The 19097-nt window shown below is 34.7% G+C and overlaps 2 protein-coding genes across 2 annotated transcripts; both read right to left on the bottom strand.

Moving 5' to 3' along the window:
* Positions 1 to 84: 84 nt before the first annotated feature.
* Positions 85 to 8847, bottom strand: LOC135686070 (F-box only protein 8). Its single transcript, XM_065202221.2, has 7 exons — positions 8303 to 8847; positions 6730 to 6796; positions 6304 to 6375; positions 3275 to 3393; positions 3042 to 3110; positions 2432 to 2547; positions 85 to 1058 (listed from the first exon to the last, which is right to left on the bottom strand). Exons 1-7 carry the CDS (start codon positions 8488 to 8490, stop codon positions 775 to 777), a joined length of 915 nt encoding a protein of 304 aa, XP_065058293.1. The 5' UTR covers positions 8491 to 8847; the 3' UTR covers positions 85 to 774.
* Positions 8848 to 10910: 2063 nt separating this feature from the next.
* Positions 10911 to 17269, bottom strand: LOC135686071 (uncharacterized). Its single transcript, XM_065202222.2, has 7 exons — positions 17063 to 17269; positions 16149 to 16263; positions 14459 to 14535; positions 14152 to 14243; positions 13745 to 13844; positions 12620 to 12811; positions 10911 to 11726 (listed from the first exon to the last, which is right to left on the bottom strand). The coding sequence occupies exons 1-7, from the start codon at positions 17138 to 17140 to the stop codon at positions 11625 to 11627; spliced, it is 756 nt and encodes a 251-aa protein (XP_065058294.2). The 5' UTR covers positions 17141 to 17269; the 3' UTR covers positions 10911 to 11624.
* Between the last annotated feature and the right edge of the window lie 1828 nt (positions 17270 to 19097).

The raw sequence follows: 19097 nt of genomic DNA on the forward strand, positions 1-19097 counted from the left end.
AGCCAAGAAAAATAAAAAATTAAATAATAAGCGTAAGGCAAGTAAAGCATGAAACAGAACAAGACACAAAAAGTGAAATAGGACTGAAGATCTTAATTAGATAACAACCACATCAAAAATTTATTTCATACAAAACATAAAATGACTTCATGCTACTCATTCGATGAAAATTCAATAGGAAAATTAAACGTGCTCAGCAATCAAATTGACAGACGAAATGGCCTTTCGAAAAGTTTCAATGATTTGACACAGATGCCCATTTAGCTAGGCTTTAGTGGATAATACAATTGAAAAAATATCCACCATAAAAAATACACGAGCTTGAGTCTGTGGACTTTTTTGAATGCACGTTGTCACTGACAAAATGAAATGACTAAATGAAAACCATGATAGGAATAAGGATGATTTTCTTGATGGAGAGTTAAGCTGGGAGACATTTAATGTTTTTGTTTTGTTTGCCATTGCTTGTTGATCAAAGGCAGTGAATCAGCAGTTCCTGTTCTGCTCGAGTGTGCATGTAATAGTCTGATTCTGACGTTATTAATGAATTTGAATGAACTCACAATTGTTGCCTTTAAAGCAGAGCCCAGAAAATATCGCGATCTCACAGCCAACAACCTTAAAGAAGGCCTATGAAAACAAAAGCTACAACACCAAACCCCACCTAGTTTTGACTGTTTGACTAAGGACAATCTTGGGCCCTTTAGGGTATTATCCAAACGAAAGACGGACATCTTTCTGGACTCTGATTTTAAGTAAAAAGTGCAGAAATTGTTACTGGCAACATGACTGAACATTCCAAGACTTCAACTCAAATAGAACACCATACGGCCTAAATGGCTGCCTCAGCTTCATATTCATCTTCATTGGCATTCCAGCTATGTGTCCATTAAGATAGACATCATCATATAGATCACTGAGCTGTTCTCTGTTGAAATCCGCTACAATCTGCCGGCTATTTCGAATGAATTCTCTCTTCGACATCTTGTTCTTTACGTGGGGGCTGTATAAATCGACGCTTAATAGCAGCAGAGAGTAGGCTAAAACTGATATGCCGTCTAAAAAGCAAAAACGTACCGTAAATTTACAAGTTGATTCAGTGCGGGGGTGAAGTGATTTTTCTTCTATCCTGATCTGTCACTCACGGTATCATTGGTGAATATTCGACGATAACAAGTAAACAATTTTACAAAGTTCGTTATCGAAATCAAATCGCAGTTTACAAAAACAGAGCCGGTTAAAAGGTAGCCGTTACTATCCAAATATTACGTTACTATACTCGTACTCATTCGAACATTTTCGCCTTAGTATTTTGAATGATGACTGATTGGTATGAAATTGTGTCTATGAAATACAAGTTACGTTTGTCTTTTTTATACCCTTTTTGCACAATGCAGGCCTCAAACCTGATTTACCCTGGATCGTAAATAAACGTTTAATTGGAAATTCCAATTTTGTTTCATGGTAAAAATTTGCATAATTGACAGTGTGTCGTGGCCGTTTCCCGGATGTGCAGCCTCTGGCTGTCGGCTGAGATTTGCTTGAACGGTCATTCAGGGGGCCAAAATATCAAACCGGTATTTGCTCATGACTGTTCTGAAGGGATGGGCAGGCATGAGGACTGCATCCGCGAAGAGCGAGCACCTTACATATTATATTATAAATTAACTTCCCATACGTGAATGCGACTCTAATTAAAGGTGTCTAATACTAATTTTATTTCCTTGCAAAGTGCAGTTTCCGTTCGAGAAAATACTGAATCTAGAACTGGTAATAAAATTTGAATGGGTGATATCATTGCGGCCTCTATCTTTTGTAGTCAGTCACATGTCAAAATAATTATCACTGTTACATGCCCAGTGTCATCTCAGTATTGTATGGAGGTCTGACATTGGATAGAGATCCCCACTACAGGTTTGTTCTTTAACTTCCCTTATATGGTCTACGCGTTTTTTTATTTATAAGAAACTGGTTTATACCAATAGCCAAAAATTAAAGAAACATAAGAAGAAAAAAAATAAGAAAATATGAAATTTTCTTTCTCAAATGAATTGTCCAAAAGTTTTGACGTTGTTGATTTGGCTTATATCGTACATTGGATTTTGACCTGCATATGGTTATTTTGTGGCTATCTGTGTCCAAATTCTTCTAAAAGTGCTCATCTTCAAACAATCAGGAAATTTAGGTCTCAAAATTAATAAAAAACCACGAACCACGAAATTAATAAAGAACTTTTAATACTTAAACGCCAAAATTTGGATGCCAAACTAAGAAACTTTGAGTACTTAGTGCTGATTCAATATCTTATAAAAAATCTTGTATTACAGCTAAGTTTTGGAAGGATACTACTTGCTCAAGCATCACAAGAATTATAACACTTAATGATAAATGATAAATGCACATTCTATCAGTACCATGTGAAAATTTTTACCTTTTGATAATCCGGAGTTTTGATTGCATTCAAAGTACCAGGAAGAAAATTTTTCCATTAGCATTTCAAAATATTCACCTCTCTGCTTAGGTGGGGGTATCTTCTTGAAAAACTGCCTGTAATCAAAGGAAACATTGCAAGAAACTCGTTACACAAATGAGTTGAGGGAAGGTTGGAAACAGAGTCTTTTTGATAAATGTTTTACAGTTGGCAAGACAAGAAAAAATACCATTGGCTAAATAGCAATCAAATTTATAATTTTAGATATGCTCAATAACGATTGAAGTTACTTTGCATTTCAGTTTCGTACAAATAAAGTCCAAGAATGGAACGAATTTTTTTATCCGTATATGATGGATAACAATATATGGTAAATATATGGATTTATTTACTAGAAAATCTACTAACTCTACATCAAGGCCTATACGAGAGAGAGAAGATTGCTTATTTGTTGCAGGGAGCCCTGGAAGGTAAACCATTAAATTCTAGTTTTAAAAAACCTAGAATTAAACTCTAGATTCAAAAAATCTAGAATTAAATTCTAGATTTGAAAAATCTAGATTTACAGTTAATAAAACATTGCTAAAATCGATTTATTTTAAAAAATCACCTCATTGCATCTGACAAAAACAAATTAGTGTAGTCTTGGAAGTGAACGAGCTCATCCAGAACATCGTGCCTGTTATTGAGAAAAACTTTATAACGTATCTATCTAGTCAATGACGTAAATTTCAAACCATAAAGGAAAAACAGTTTCTGTAAATTAATCAGTTTTACCTACAAGGCTAAGAAGTTTTACGCATACATGATAAATCTATCAATAAAGTAAATCGAAAAATGTACCTTTCATTCAAGAATGTATGCATACTATTTGAATACAATTCCTTGGTGTTATTAAACATTTGAGCTATTTCCACAGGGTTGTCATCTAGAACTTCATTATCAATAAGGTACTGTATTGCCTAGAAAAGCAATAAAAATCAAAGCATTAATAAATTTGAAAAATGTTGAAAATGAGGAACACCGCAATGCTCCGAGTACAAAACAGCAACAAATAAAAATAAATTATATGGCTCAGAGCCGGTAAGAAACATTAGACCTTTAAAAGTTCTTATCTTAATTCAGACTGGGAAGTTAGTGAGAGAAGAAGGGAAAACATTTTACCCTCTGCTCTAGGGAAGGTGAAAACTTTAATTTGTCATGGCTTTGCCGTGGTTTTCTTTAATTTCCGTGGCTTTCTTTAATTGTGAGCTTGAGTTTGAAACTTGATATTTCCTTTCTAAATTCATGGAATCCTTTTTCAAATTTTGTGCTTCCTTTTAAAATGGAAACTTGGTTTTTCGTTTGCGCATTTTTTGCGCGTTACAGTTGTGGGCCACCTTCTTCTTCCTGATTGTGAAAAGATTTCAAGGGCTCGCTTTTCATGTTGATAATCGTTGATGATAGTTAACTTTCTTTTTTGTAACATTGCAAAGAATTTTTACTGAGCTTGTACCCAACGTATCCATATCTAGAGTGAAGCATTCAAAAATAATTTGTGTACAGCTTTGAATGTCAGTAGTTTAAGGATGGGTTGGACAGCGGAAAGGTGAAAATTGCTCGTCAGACGGAATGAGGAATTGGATAAAGATGATGAGCAGTTTAAGAAAAGTAGATCACTTTTTAGGGAGGGGGGGTGTGGTGTCACGAAAGTTGGACCGACTCGCGTACAAATGGACTCTTCGAAACCAAACGAAGCAGATAAAAACTTGCAAAAGTGTTTAACCCCTCATTCCTTTTCTTACAAACTGTATTGGTCACTTGGAGGAGGATTTGAGGACACGTAATGAAATATTTAGCTTTTTTGTCCTAAACTTTTTCTTTAGCTACTTAAAATTGTACATGTACCAAATCTAACTACACAAGCTTTTTGTGTGGAGGGCACAGCAATAAAACGGTACACAGACATGCTATGGGGTTCAGAAAAATTTGAACTCTAAGGAGCCTTCTTTGGCTCTGCTGGCCTTAAAAAACGTAATAAACAGATTGATTCATCCTAGATTATTCCTTGTTATCTTAAGTCACTTCCACGAATTGTGTAGTCTTGGGCGCACAAGATAAAAAGAATGATGCCAAAAAGTGCATTCAAAGCTACAATATAATGAAACCAACTCTTGAGATGTTCTTCAAAAAAGATAAATTAAACAGTTGACTTTCAATTCAACACATTGCCTTCATGTTTCTAACGAGTAGATATTCTAGGTTTCATTTTCAGAAGGTGTGCATTGAATTTAACAAAAAAAAATAAGGGTGGGCCAAAATTGTTTGTGTGGTTGCGTCAAGGGGAATAAATTGAGTTTGCCAAAAAAATTCCCTTTGTGTTTGCGTCCTCTTAATTTTTCATATTGCTTAACTATTGTTTGATAACACATAAGTTCAAAAATCATATTTTCATATGTCATAAATGTATGAAAAAATGATCATTTCAAGCACCATTTATTCGTGTCATACTGAACTAAAAGATATGTCAAAAATTAGATTGTCTTGCCATATGAGAGGCTGGTTGCATGATTCTCTCGAATAATGTCACAGGCGCATCAAGATTCGCAGAGAATCATTGCGCACCATGATACTTTGCTATTTACTAACTTGCATTGCAGGACAAATAACAAGGAAGCCCCACATCTTGGTTTAGGACCAACTCTTTCAATTATGTTTCTTCCCTCTTTTGCTGTTTTATTCGCGGTTATCAGTAGACCGACACCTCTTTCTTTACTATAAAGCAAAATGCTTGGTGACATACAGAACATCTCCTCATCATCTTCACATTCAAAGTCATTTTCGCTGGTCTAAAACTGATGGTAGAACTGTCGCATTCTTTCATATACTTCACTGTGATAATCTCCAAACCTTGCTTTAATCAGATGAATCAATGATAGAATCACTTTCCTTTGATTTTGTGTACACTTTTAATGCAGGAATTCTTGGGAAATGGATTCATTTCAGCACAGTCTCGTATCATCTGTTGTCTCCCTGATTTGCTTTTCTTTCTATGTATGCCTTTTTCATATTGCTTAACTATTGTTTGATAACACATAAGCTTTCTCTTTACTGATCTTTTACAGTTGGGGTTTGTCAAAAAAGCATCCTTGTCTCTTGCACAGACCTTGCATCAAACAAAATTGACTCAGTTCAAGCGTGATTCCTTTATTTAACACCATTTTTCAAGAAAATTTTGCCAATAATAATTTATAACATGATTTTTTTGACCAATGATTTCCAACTTTGTTTTACTTCTCTATTAGGCCCTTGGCACACTGAATAGCATTTTGGAAAGCTTGTGACAAACTTCCATCAATTTGTTTTATTAACAAAAGACAAGCAGCTGGAATTTTTAAACATTGTTGGTACTTTTGCACACTTTTGCTATAGGAATATATTCAAAAATTGCTGTTTTAGTCTGCCCCCTTCTTTTGATCTAATCAATCTAATTCCATTCTTTGGATTTTAAAGAAAATTTTAGAAAATGAAGAGTGCCTGATGATGTCAAAGATAGAAAGGCTTGCACACATGTTATAAACTGCTGCTTTGACCATGTCTGGAGCGTCTGACTGCAGGCTTGAGGGCTAACACGCCAACCCACTGAAACATCTGTCAAATTAACATTTTATTCTTGTATGGAATACTATTACAATCAAAAAGGGAGATAGATTTAATAAACCTTAAACTGAAACAGGGAATAAATTATAGGATTCATAGTTGACAGGATGTTAATGTGATATTACTTTATAAAGATGAGTTTTCAACTCGATTTACTACATTGCTCTTTGTTCCATTTTTACAAATCCTTTTTTGACCACAGAAAGTTGATCACAAGGCTGAAAAATTCTTACCTGGTGTGGCTCATAAGAAAAGTGAAGTGTTGCCTCATCAAGTAGAAGAAACAACTGCTTGAAGGTCATTACCTGAAAAAAGAGCATTTGAAAAGAAACATTAAATGAAATAAAGATATCTGACATTCAGATATTTGATGGCCTACCCTAGAAAACCACTATTTTCAGTTCACAGTATTTCATCAAGGTGAATTGTTTTGCAACATATTTTGGTACCTTTAACAAAAGGCAGGTAATATTTCTAACAAGATAAAGGCAGGTTATATTTTCATTACTTTTCCATGTCAGCCTCGGGATTTTTCAAATTCCATTGGCCCAAGCACTACAGAAAATACTTAAAATGTTAACGCTTAGGCATGATATCCTAAAAAATATGTTAAACAAATGACTTTACGTTTAATTCTCACTGAAAATTTTTTTGATTACCTTGATGGAACTTCTAATTGAGAGTTTTCTGTAAGCTGTGACATATCCCCACTTTTCATAACACAGTCTGAAAGATAAATTTGAAATAATAAACTTTGACAGATCTTAAACTGTTATGTCAAAAAATGTTGAATACAATAATTGGTTTTGAAAATAACAAATGTTTTGAGTCATAATTAAGCTTTTTGTCTGACACTCTTCAGAGTATAAAATGCCAGCAAATATATATACCTAGTTTAGGATCAAAATAGGCCAATCAGAAACACAAGCACATGACTGTTGAGGTTGCCCAATCAGTGCCGCTTGCCTATAATTGAAAATATTACCAATGGAGCCCTAAGATGATAACGAACTTCTTCTGTCTACACAATAGCGGTTTTTCATGCTTATGTAGATAGATTCAAAAACTGCTAGATGGAACAACAATCTGGCTCTACCAATCATTCAAAACATGTCGCCACTATAGTTTTTTGCACAATCTAGATTTTCAGTAAATGCTGCCCGATAGCTGTTCTCTTTGGAGGTGAGCTTTATTTCTAATACTAGAAGGGACATGCTGTTTTATTCTATCCTCCAATCTTTGGGTTGTGTGTCCTATGTAGCCAGATTAACACTTGTACATAAACTCATAGATAATGAAACGCTTTTGGGTGAATGAAAGGGCCTTTTGGGTTTTGTAAACAATAGGCAAATTAACAGCAAAGAAACATTTTTCTGTCTGTTTGATCTGTCTTTCAAATCACAAGGAAATGTTACCAATCTGTGGTAGTAATTAGATAAACTGGGCATTTTTGAGGGCAAAATTTTAATTCAGCTGAAAAACCTGGAAGTTTTTCCTTAATGTAAATAATAATGACATCCTCTGGATAGCTGTTCTCCAGAAAGATTGTTTTCAGTTGGTCAAGTTCCAAGTCTAGTTTTGATTTGGAGCAAATCAAAAGTGCCCTGTGAGTTAATGTTTTGATAAGGTTGATTTTCCTTTGTTTTAGGGAAAATGAACTCCATCGAGTGTATAACCCCTAAAATGTAGGACTCGAAAACTAGTTAATTTTCACTGAGCCACAGCAACCCAAAACAGAGCAGCAATATCAAAAATGGGGCTCGAAATACTTTTGCAAAGGGTTTTCAAAATTCTTCTTGGTAGAAAGAACTTTCATATTTCAAAAATCAATAGCTCTGGAGACTTCTGTAGAAACAGCCTGAATATGCTCTTTCCAGTCCAAAACAGTTGTCTTGCACAGCTAGTTAAAAACCAGTTCTTCAACAAATGGCAGAGCAAGTAGCTAGATATGTAGTCAATCCCAAAGCTCTTTGCTGTCTTGATCTTGGCAAATAAATCTCAAAATAATTTGCATATAAAAAGGATTGAAATGAAACTCTGATTTGGCTATGTAAACTTGATAGTCACCTGATAGAAGTGGGTAACAGGGGTAATGCTAGAAGCAAGATTCTTCCCTATTGAACAAAAGAAATGGTTAATTTAATTTGAAATGTCTTTATGCTCTGCAGCTCTGGCATATGAATATGAATGACGTAGAATAAAGATATCAATGCCATGAGAAGCATTTCTTACCTTTTCCACAATATGTCGTCCTCTGCCAGGTCTTCCCATACACAGGCAGCAAGACAAAGGTCTGTTGCATTTAACTTGGCAAGTATTGCAATAGCAACCTCAGGAGGCAGCTCTCGCAGATCAGGAAAATCATTTGGGAGCTGATCAATATGTTTACGATGCCCCCTGCTCTGAACTTGACCCATCATCGAGACATAATGTTACCTTCAGAGTTCAACAAAAATTAGCCAGGATAATTCATAAAAATTCAGCAAAGAAGTCCCGGCTTCTGTTCGCACTTTTAGTACCAGTCCTTGCTCATTTCCTTCTGCCTGCTCTGCCTCAGTTTTAAAAAGAAGCTTGCTATGCAATGTGACAGGAAACAAATGCTTGCTACATGCGCAAATTTGAGCTAATGCTTTTAGCCAGCATTAAAGTATTAAATTCAAGCAAAAAAGACTGTGTTGCTAATTCCAAGCCAGTAGTTTGTATACCGGAACACCGATTTCTACTTTTCTAATCCTTGTTTTCTTGACATCGCTTTCCAAACTTTCATGCAAGTTTGTTGTTGCTGTTCAAAACAGTTTGATTGTGCGCATGCGTCATAGGACGTGGAAATTTTGACGACTTGAGAAAACGATGACTTAGAACAACACGACAGTCGCGAAGCAAAAACAAAGTCTCTTTAAAAAAATCATGCAAAATACAGTCAAGAGTTTGTTAACTATAGAAATGCAATGCAAGCTAAAACAGGTCAGATTGAAATTTTAAGCATCGGGCTGATCATATGCCAGTCTCAATGTTCGTTGATCTGCATAAAGTTAAGCACTTCAGGGCCCACGCCACAAATTTTAAAGTGGGGGGCCAAGGCTAAAAATGTAGGGGACAAGGCTTCTTACCCCTTTTATTGCAGTTTTGAAACTACTTGCTTCGCAAAAAAGTAGGGGGACATGGCCACCCCGGCCGCCCCAGTGGCGCGGGCCCTGTACTTAAATTGAAATTTTCAGTACGTTAACTATCAATCGCCTTTTCGTAACACTGAATTAATTAAAACAGATTTCCACAATGATGTGGTGTTCTATTCTAGCTATTCGGAGATGTAAAGGTACTGATATCCCTGTCTTTGGGTTGTGTGTCTGGATAAATTTGATTAAAACTATTCTTGGAAACAAGTAGGCTTAAGCCGAAAAAAAACCTTAAAACAGAAAAATGCATTATAGATTTCACAACAAATTTCGGAAAATTCCACAGTGAACTGCGATAAATCTTTCAAAGACAGGAAAACTTATTTGACCAATTTGTTAATAAAATATGTAAGTTGCGCGTGGTACCTTCTCCAAATAACGACAATATGATGAGCGAATAAATTAGGTACCAAAATAAAATAGTTTGTCAAAAACACAACATGTTGATGCTTGAAACGTCATGCTTTTAACAATCTAATTCATTTTGGTAGTTAATTTGTTCATCCATTCTATTGTCAAATTGTTAATATTTCTTTATACAACAACCTTTCACGTGGGCAAAGACAAATGTAGACAATAGTAATCTATACAAAATTATTCAATATTTCATTATACGTTTATTGCTCAAAATTAAAAGCAAGCCAGGAAACGATGATCTAGCGTGCCTCATCTATGAGAGAACGATGTGGCTGTAAAATGTGGCTGGTCAGGAGGCAGTATCATCAGCAACTTTAAGGGTATCACGGTATCATGAGAGGGAGAAAAAAGGGCTATAACTTAGAACGTAGGAAGACATAGGAGACAAACGGGGGGCTGCTAAATTCGTGTATCATGTATCTAAAGAACATTAGCGTTCCGAAGGATAAGAAGACGAATAACGAGGGCACAGTCTATTCCGTTTAGAAGAAACTAGGTTGTAGCTGTAAGCTGGGGATGACGACTATCGGGGCGTATTTCAAAGAAAGACGCTTTCGCGGGAAATAATTTTCGCGAGCTGAGATAAACGTGAAATTTTAAGAATAAACTTTCGCGAATCGCTCAAAATGGGAAATTTCTCGAGAATAGACCTTCGCGTTTTCTGAAAATTAAACAGTGTGACTGAACTTTTGAGAACTGATTTTTTGTCAAATTTGTAACATCTGCGAATCTTCAATACAGATGCTTGTTGTGGCATAGTTTAAAAGAGTTGACGTTGAACAAGGTTAAATTGAATTCCAATTGGATCGAGGAGCAACTATGTACCGTATTCCTCTAAAGAACGCCGCGGCGTTGATTACAAAGTCCAACTTTTGGATGCGGCGATCATTAGAGGAAATACGGTATTTCCACTGTTCATTCTCGTCGATCTCCTTTGGCACAAGGAGAGCTAGAAAATGCTTGTTTCGTTGTTGTGAAAACGGAGACAACAATACAAAATCATTCTTTCGTGGAAAGTTATTTGGAACCAATTACAAAGTCAGATGTCAGATGTAGAGCCAAAGGATGAGGTGGTCTTTGACACAGTTTACAAAATAGTCGTGTACACCAGTTTCTCCCGCAAAGAAATGTAAAGATAACCCAGCCTCTTCAAAAAAGTCCAAAGTCATTGGCAAAAACAGGGATATTTGAACATACGAATCAGTGTAAAGAAATCAAGATTGAAGGGAAAGAACAGCCTCTCGATAACATTGTAATGATTGATTGAATAATGTAAATTATCTCGCAGAAGACATACAGGACAAGTCTTTTAACTTTAAGTGGAAATTAGATTTGCGATTTTCATATGCAGATAATTCACAGGAATAATATTTGGCAAATTTTATATTTTAAGAAATTTCGCGGGCATAAACCTTCGCGAATGTAGTATCTTTTAAACATTTCGCAGGAATACACTTTCGCAATTTTACCCATTCAGGAAATTTCGTAGAAAATATCGGCCAAAAACACGAAAAACAAGACATTTTCTAACCGCGAAAGTTCTTTCCCGGAAAGTATTTAAATGGTTTGCATGTTTGGGAAAATAGATCATTTAAGATGAACTTGGCAATGTAACCGTGAGCAATCGGAGGGTGATGGCAGTGTAGCAAGCATCAATGAAAACTGACTAGCGCAAATCTTCTTAGATCTTCAAATGACTATTTTTGAATACTTAAATGCCTAAATATTTCAATGCCTAAATACCTTAAAGTCTAATTTAAACTGGTTTCATATTCTGGATATATTGAGGCTTCCTTCACTCCTATGCGATTCATACAATTGCAACATGTCAGGGATGGAGTGACATTTTCATACTTCTTAGGTTGATGGAATCTGTTGTTCTTTAAGAACCATTCAGCAAAATGATTTTTTAATTAAAATCATATATACAAATTTCAAGACTAAGCTAAAAGATTACAAATCTAGAAAAAAAGTTCTCTTAATTGCTTCATCGTATCATCTGGGCCAGTGACTGTGTGCCCAATTGTTCGATCATCAACAAATATCTCGTAGTCGTTTCCACCCTGGATGGGAAAGTCAATACCATAAATGTTGAAACTAAATATAGCATTTGAAGTGTATTACATGTTAATATATCAAACAGCTTTTGTGAATGATTAAGATTTATAACTAAAAAGGGAGTGCATCTTGCATGCAACAGAGGCGTCGATAGGGGGTTAGCTGGGGGTGGAATCTCAAGGCCCGAGTCCTGCCACAACGGTGCCCGTGAAATTTTCTACCCGTGTAGAATAAAACATATTTAGTATCTACCCCAACCTTTACCCGGGGCCCTAAATTCGCTCTAGACAGACCTTGCATAAAAAGCATCCTTTGCGTTTGATGGCATGCCTCAATGCTGCTTCAAGGTTTCTCTGTTCTCCATATGATACACATATACGCTTTTGTGGTTCCGATTTTCGTCTTGACTTCATCCGAAAACTATCTGGGATCTTAAAAACCAGAGAGTATACACATTTGGGTGTAAAATTTTACCAGGCTAGGCTGATCCCTGTCAGTAAATTCCTGAAGCCATCCCCGACATAGATAACAAGAACAAGGTGATTTATTCACATGGATATCAAACAAAGGCAATACGACATTATGGAGAAGAAACACAAAACAATTAGTATTAAATAAAAACAATGTTTTTCGCCTATGAATACAGCAAAACTCGAAAGTGTCGATGGTTTGAAATTTTTGTGTGCTAAGCAATATATAGAACCTGAGAGGAGAATTCAGAGTTGAAGGGTTCTGCAAATTGATGTTTACAGATTTATCATAAAGTTCTGCTGTATAGCAACTGTATGCTTGATAAACGCATTAATCATGAAACGCAAGGATGCAACATACAATATCACTTTTTGCTCTAAACACCAAACGCGTTGAACGTTTACATAAAAAGAGGAATTTAACATACCTTATACGTCTTGTCTCCAAAGAAATGAAGGTTCTTTAATTTATTTAGATCAACGTGGTTCAAACAAAATGTCTTATCCCATCCAATAGGAAAAACATCAAAGCTTATTTGACCACCAATAGAAAACTGAAGCCCGTAGTCTGCAAACTTCTGACGAAGATCTTCAACAAATGTTTCTCTTATTTTGTGGATCTTGAAAAAAAAGGTAAACATATTCGTTCGAAAAATTAAGCTTTCGTTTATGGTAGGCTTGGAATTTATTCGTGCAATTATATCCAATGATTATATCAAATCTTTGATATATTTCAACATTAATATACAAAACAAAGGCCTAAATCCACCTTTCCAGGGAGGTATTTTTCTAAATAAATGATAGTATCGACAACTTTCAACATTCTTAATTCATATTCACAGAGCCAAAATATCATCAATCGACTCAACACTCAATATATATCAGTGAGCAAGATCTGGAACTTCAATCCCCAAAGAAATGAAGTATTCGATTGAACCAAAGGATTGCAAGAAAAGCATTCTAACCTCGCGTGGTTTAATCGCACATGTGATCAGGGTAGGAAATACATTCATACAGAGTACCATATGGGTAGTCGCGCTCTAGTATTTGTTACATCTTTTTGTTTTTTTTCTGTTGCATACCTGCTTTTCTTTAAATTAACAGTTCGCAATTTATCAGAGGAAACAAAATATTTTCTTACACTCTCTTAAAATAGAAATTGAGAGAAAACACTTGAACACCTAAATATAACTAATCAGATGAAACTCAATTTTCTGTGAAAGTCGTAGAAACAGCTTAGAGAGAGCCAACAACACCAATCTCGTCCTGTTAATACTGTGCTTTTATGTTAAAGTGTTATAATCTTAGGCACAGAACCACAAATTGTTAAGAATGTCGAGGCCAAAAAAATTAAGGCATACCTTTTATGATAAAAAATCGAGATGTGAAGAACTACACTCACTTTTGTATAAGAGACTGGCTATAAGAGACGAGTACTGGAAAGTCAGAAAAATTAAGAAACTTCTGTGCTTAATTTCCTGTGATTTTTCAAAGCATTCTAATTTTTAAAAGGATTCAAGTTTTTAACTAGCTGTTTTGATAAACATACAAACCTGATCATATTCATTAAACTGAATTCGCTCTTCCTGACTACAGCTTCTGCCTACTGGACAGACATTTATCAGGCCATTTCGAAATTCTATGAATGTTCCCCTAACAAAAGAAAAGTGTCTTTGTGTTAACTCATTTTCCAATATTCAATTAGCAAGTGCTGATGTACAAGGATAGGCATGCAAAAGTGGATGTGGGTCATAGGCATTATGCCTACTGTTATCTAGAGGGTAAAGAGGAAAAAATTGCAAATAATTTTTTGGCATTATATTTATAGTTTAGACACATTCATAACTGGGATGTAGAGACCAACCAATGTCACGACAAACAAAAAAGTTAAGGATCTCCAATAAAACTCACTTGATTACAGAAACAAGGATCAATGGAAAAATAGTTTCATCACACATACCTTTTGACAGGCAAAGTGAGTTTTGACATGTACTCAAGGCAATAATTTATAAATGACTGTAGTTTCTCCTCACCAATGTAGTTTGAAATGCTCTTAGAATTAAAAAAAAATACTGTCACAACAAAATTTTAACAAACCAGTATGTAAGCAAACTGAAACATTTCATCAAAAAAATTATTTCAAGAAACTTGAGCTTGAACCAACTTAACCAGAACATGAAAAATTAATGTCAAAGAAATATTACTTGTCAGACACATTAAAAGCAAGCTAAAGGATGGCCTCTTATACAAAAAGATTTTCAATTTACCTGTGTTGCAACAAGTTTACCATTTTTGTAGGCAACAAGTCCATTTTCCGCAAATACATAGTCATAACTTTTAACAACTAAAAATGAAAAAAAATTGAATGACCTAATTGATACCCTTTAATACTTTTTAACCATAATTGTAGAGGGTTAAATAGTTAGAGGGTGGAGATTTTCAATTCAGGGTTAGAATTACATGGGACAGGGAATATTTTGCCTAATATTCAAAGATTGGGGGTGATAATAAATTTACTGTGGTCAAACACTTAACTACCTTTATGGGTAGATTTGCTTATTTAAAATAAAATCATTAACAGCCAGGCATAAAAATAATGGAATTAGCAGAACTTCCTCTTCTCATCATTGCTTGAATATCTCAAATCTTTATATACTGAAAAGCATCCTATTCCATTATGTTCAATTAAGTTGATTTACTTTTCCAATGACTTATATTTGAGGGATTCTATTTTTTATTTGTCCCAATTTACTGGAGATTGATAGCTTGGCAGAAATTGCAAACTAGGGAAGTGGGTGACAATAGATTCAAATAGAGGAAATTTAGTCCACAAACAGGCCTTGAAGAAAGATTCTTCTTGCTGGCAGTAAAATAAACAATTCAAAATTTCCTGCGAAGCTTCTGCAAAGTTTCCAGCCACTGAAAGTGATATTTTCAGTTGCTTGATTTGTTTAAACGAAAATAAACTGCCATACTAAAAAATAACTCATTGCTGGTCCTCGATTTCTGATAATAGCTATTGGGACTGCAATATATTCGTTTATACTGTATTAGATGATGCAGAAGAACGTGACCAAGCACAATAGTTTGTTTTCAAGTTTAAAGTTAGTAGATCTTTAAATCTATAATTACTTTTATAAAATTTCATATCAGTATTGGCAAACTAGATACTTTATTATAAATATTGATGTATCCTACATCTTGCTCTGGGTTTCTGTTTGCTGCTTTTAGTATCATCAAAGCTAGTACTTCATACAACATGTAAGAATACTATTTTATTTTTCAATGGTTAAAATTACTGTTTTAAATCAGGGTTGGTGCTAGAGGCAAAGATATTAGACCAAAACGCTTACATTCTATAAAGCAAGCAACGAAAAATGTATGCAAATGCCAGTAGAAAAGTACAAATATTATAATAATGGACACATCCACACAGGGTTTGGGGCATGTTCACCTTCAAAGTAAATGATGTAACAAGATTGGCTGTCTTTAAGTCTTTTACATATTATAGAATGGCTGATGTAAAAAAGAAATGAACTTTGTTTTAGCTTGCTTGAATTAAATTAATAGCTGAAAATCATGCCCAGTAATTTGTTATAACAAATGCTGATATTTTACCAGATGATTGTTTGTGTTAGTAGTGCAGAACAAAAATGATTCAGTATGTGTTTATAACAGTGTTCTGTAGAAAAAGTGTAACATGAATTTAATGTTCATATTAAAATCAAGAAATGGAGATTTCACGCTAAAAATTTCCTGGCAAACAGCAACTATTTCCTGCAATGAATTTGTGTCAAAAATTTCTTGGCATTTTCCAACCCTGTCCACAAAATAACTGGTTTGGAATCTAAGAGCACATAAAGAACCTAACCTATGTTCTGTACATAAGCTAACATTTTAAAAATAATCAAAATCAACATTACAGGATACCAAAATTGCAAAAAGTTTGATTCTTACAGGCATCTCCACCCATTTGTTCCTTTATTTTGCAAAGATCAGAACCACCAACAACTGCAATGACAACTTTTTTCTGTAATTCTTCCAAAAAGTTTTTCATTTCATCTGTTATAACCTGTTCAAAATCGGAGCTTTGAGTTAACTTTAACCAAGAACCAAATAGTTTTAAAGTATTAAAAGATAAGATATTCAACATTTTATTCTGATGATACATTCAAATCATGATGCTACGATCTAAATGCATTTGCATGTGACTTGAAAATATTCAATGATGACAATAAATGACAATAATCCTAATATTTAAATGATAAATACTTATACTTGAATAATGACATGAAAACAGCAAACAATAGGCACTTTCCCTGAGAGTTATTTTATTGTTTAGTTGCAAGCATTCTTTTATAAAGAACTAAGATCAGGATTATATTTTAGTTTTATTAGTTTGATTTTAAAAATAAAAGTATATCAAAATAACACACAAAAATGCAAGGCTCCTCCAATATAAACTTGAACAGAACAGAATATTCTACAAGCGAATTTAAATAACATCACAAAACATATATCATAAAACAGAACACCCCATCCGTCACAGGGGGTTATTTTTGCTTATAAAATTCAGATGAGCCCGAAAAAGGTAACTTGTCATCTAAAAGAATAATTTCAAGAAAATTATTTTTGTGTAGTTTTTAAGTTTTGTGGGAATCAATATTAAGGCTTCTTAATTTTTTGCCATCTTTTGTCGACAACTTTTGTTGGAGTAAAAGCAGTCTGTAGACAGATATGTTTGTTGCTGCAAGCTTCTTGTAGTTTGCAAAAAAGTCATTGTGAAAGGAAAACAAACCGTCAAAGTGCATAACTTTTGAAAATTGCAAAACATTAAGTTTTAAAGGGAAGAAAACAAGAAGTTCTATAACCTGTCGTGGTGCAGTTAAAGTTCCATCAACATCGAAAAGGCAAATAGTTTCTTCATCGCGATTCCCAGATGTAGCCATGTCTAAAACATCAACCAGAGTCCTTTCCACTAATAATGCGGCAAAGCCAACAGCCACGCCACATCACTTCGCGCCTAGAAATCAAAACACGGACGTGGCGAAGGCACTAAATCGAGGCAGCCACTTTACTTCCACGTTTGAAACACTTTGAAAGTACCGTTTGGGCCCCTGTGGGCCCGCATTGTGATGTATAAATATTTGGTAAAATCACAGAATTTGTCGCATAGATCTTGTTTAGGGAAAATGCCAAAATCAAGGCAAAACATGGTATTATTGTATCAGTACTGGTTCTAAGACTGCTACCCTGGGTACCAGACTCACTCCATATAAGACTGCAGGGTACAAGACTGCAGACCTGGGACCGAATGCATCTGCGTGATCAAGGACCATTATTTAGAAATTTTTATTAACCAAAATTATTCTCTAATTTGTCTTTCGATATAATTCCAACGCCTCAAACTTCTGCCCTGTATTTTCCTATTCCTTTTTTATATATAATAATAATGGATGAATAGGCCGAAATGGCCCTAAATCTACTACAACAAAACAAAACGTCGTAATTTTAAATGGTTAATTAAAGTTACTACATCTAAAATATTACTACAAATGGCTGCAAAAATTATAACAGCTTAAATATACAACAGCAAACTGATCAGCACAATTTTTTCAAAAGTTGTTAAATTTTCACGCATTTGGAATGCTCGCCTTACTGTTATCGCAAGAATTTGAATCAATTCTTCTTGACTCATCATCTAAATAAACTTGTTTTCATGACTAAATTTTTTATATAGGGATACCTCTTTTCAATTTTCACCAACAGGTTATTTCTTTCTTCAGAGTTAAGGGGGTAAACCATTACAAAATGAAATTCGTCTTCAATAGCGTGGATGGAGATCGAATCGCAATATTTGCAGATTCTTTTATCCTTGGGGGTAGGCTTGTTGCCATATCTGCCAGTCTCAATATGCAAGTTGTGAGAACTAAGTCTTAATCTGCAAAGCATACTTCTTGTTTTAAAATCTGGAATAATACCAAGTTGCAAATCTAACGTAGAAGTGGTTTTTAATTGGCGCATAGGTCCGTAGCTTCTTTTCGTTAATGATGTGGCCTTTAATTTTTTCCTGATGCTTGAAGCGAAGTGAGGCATTACCTTAGATTTAATAGCAGGTACACTACCAGAGACATTAATGTTGTAGAATCAAATGTGATCAGGTCCTTGGTATCTGAAACCCAGGTTTTTTAACACTAGTCAAAGCATCATCTGATAACTTAAGGAAAGCGAGTTTTGCGTAGATTTTCGGACTTAAATTACATAATCTGAAGTAAAATTCAATAACGACAATATGCCTCATAGCTAATAAATTAATTCTGCCTAATTCCGCATAAATTGCATCTGATGTCGTTGATAATTTGACCTCAAGAGCAAAGTTGCAGGCTTGCAAGTGTCGTTTTTCCCAGAGTTGGCCACTCCTTTTGGCCCCAAACCTCACACGAATAATTCAAAATAGGAATGATCAATTTGTCGAACGAGAACATAAAAAGCCTCGGATTACGATTTCTGAGCCTTTTCTTTAACTGTTTTGACATGATCACCAAAAGAGTCATTTGCATTAGAAGTGATACCAAGATACTTACTCGAGTTGCAAGATTTTACCACACATTTACCGATTTTCTATGCATGTGATGATATTGATTTACTAGTTTTCCTACCAATAACCAAAATTTTTGTTTGATCAATATTTACAGACAATTTAAACCTATTTGTGTAACGATCGAGCTCAGTCAGCTGAGCTTGCAACCATCTGCTGTATCAGAGAATAAAACTAAATCATCAGCATAAAGTAACGTGCTGATTTTAACGTTACCCAGAAACACGCCGAAGGAAGCTTCATCGATATAACTATCCAGATCATTCAAGAAAATAGATTGGATAGCATATGTCTGCTGAATTTTACGT

This window comes from Rhopilema esculentum, chromosome 6, assembly GCF_057945365.1.
Source record: "Rhopilema esculentum isolate cy_ngs chromosome 6, ASM5794536v1, whole genome shotgun sequence".
Lineage (NCBI taxonomy): Eukaryota > Metazoa > Cnidaria > Scyphozoa > Rhizostomeae > Rhizostomatidae > Rhopilema > Rhopilema esculentum.

Coding starts and splice junctions, on each gene's coding strand:
- LOC135686070 (XM_065202221.2), bottom strand. CDS start 8,490: ATGATGGGTCAAGTTCAGAGCAGGGGGCATCGTAAACATATTGATCAG. Junction 3,111..3,274: donor CATACATTCTTGAATGAAAG/GTACATTTTTCG, acceptor TCTCAATAACAG/GCACGATGTTCTGGATGAGC. Junction 1,059..2,431: donor AAACTCCGGATTATCAAAAG/GTAAAAATTTTC, acceptor TTTGCTTTTTAG/ACGGCATATCAGTTTTAGCC.
- LOC135686071 (XM_065202222.2), bottom strand. CDS start 17,140: ATGGCTACATCTGGGAATCGCGATGAAGAAACTATTTGCCTTTTCGAT. Junction 14,536..16,148: donor ACAAATGGGTGGAGATGCCT/GTAAGAATCAAA, acceptor TTTCATTTTTAG/TTGTTAAAAGTTATGACTAT. Junction 14,244..14,458: donor GTAAACTTGTTGCAACACAG/GTAAATTGAAAA, acceptor TTTAATTCTAAG/AGCATTTCAAACTACATTGG.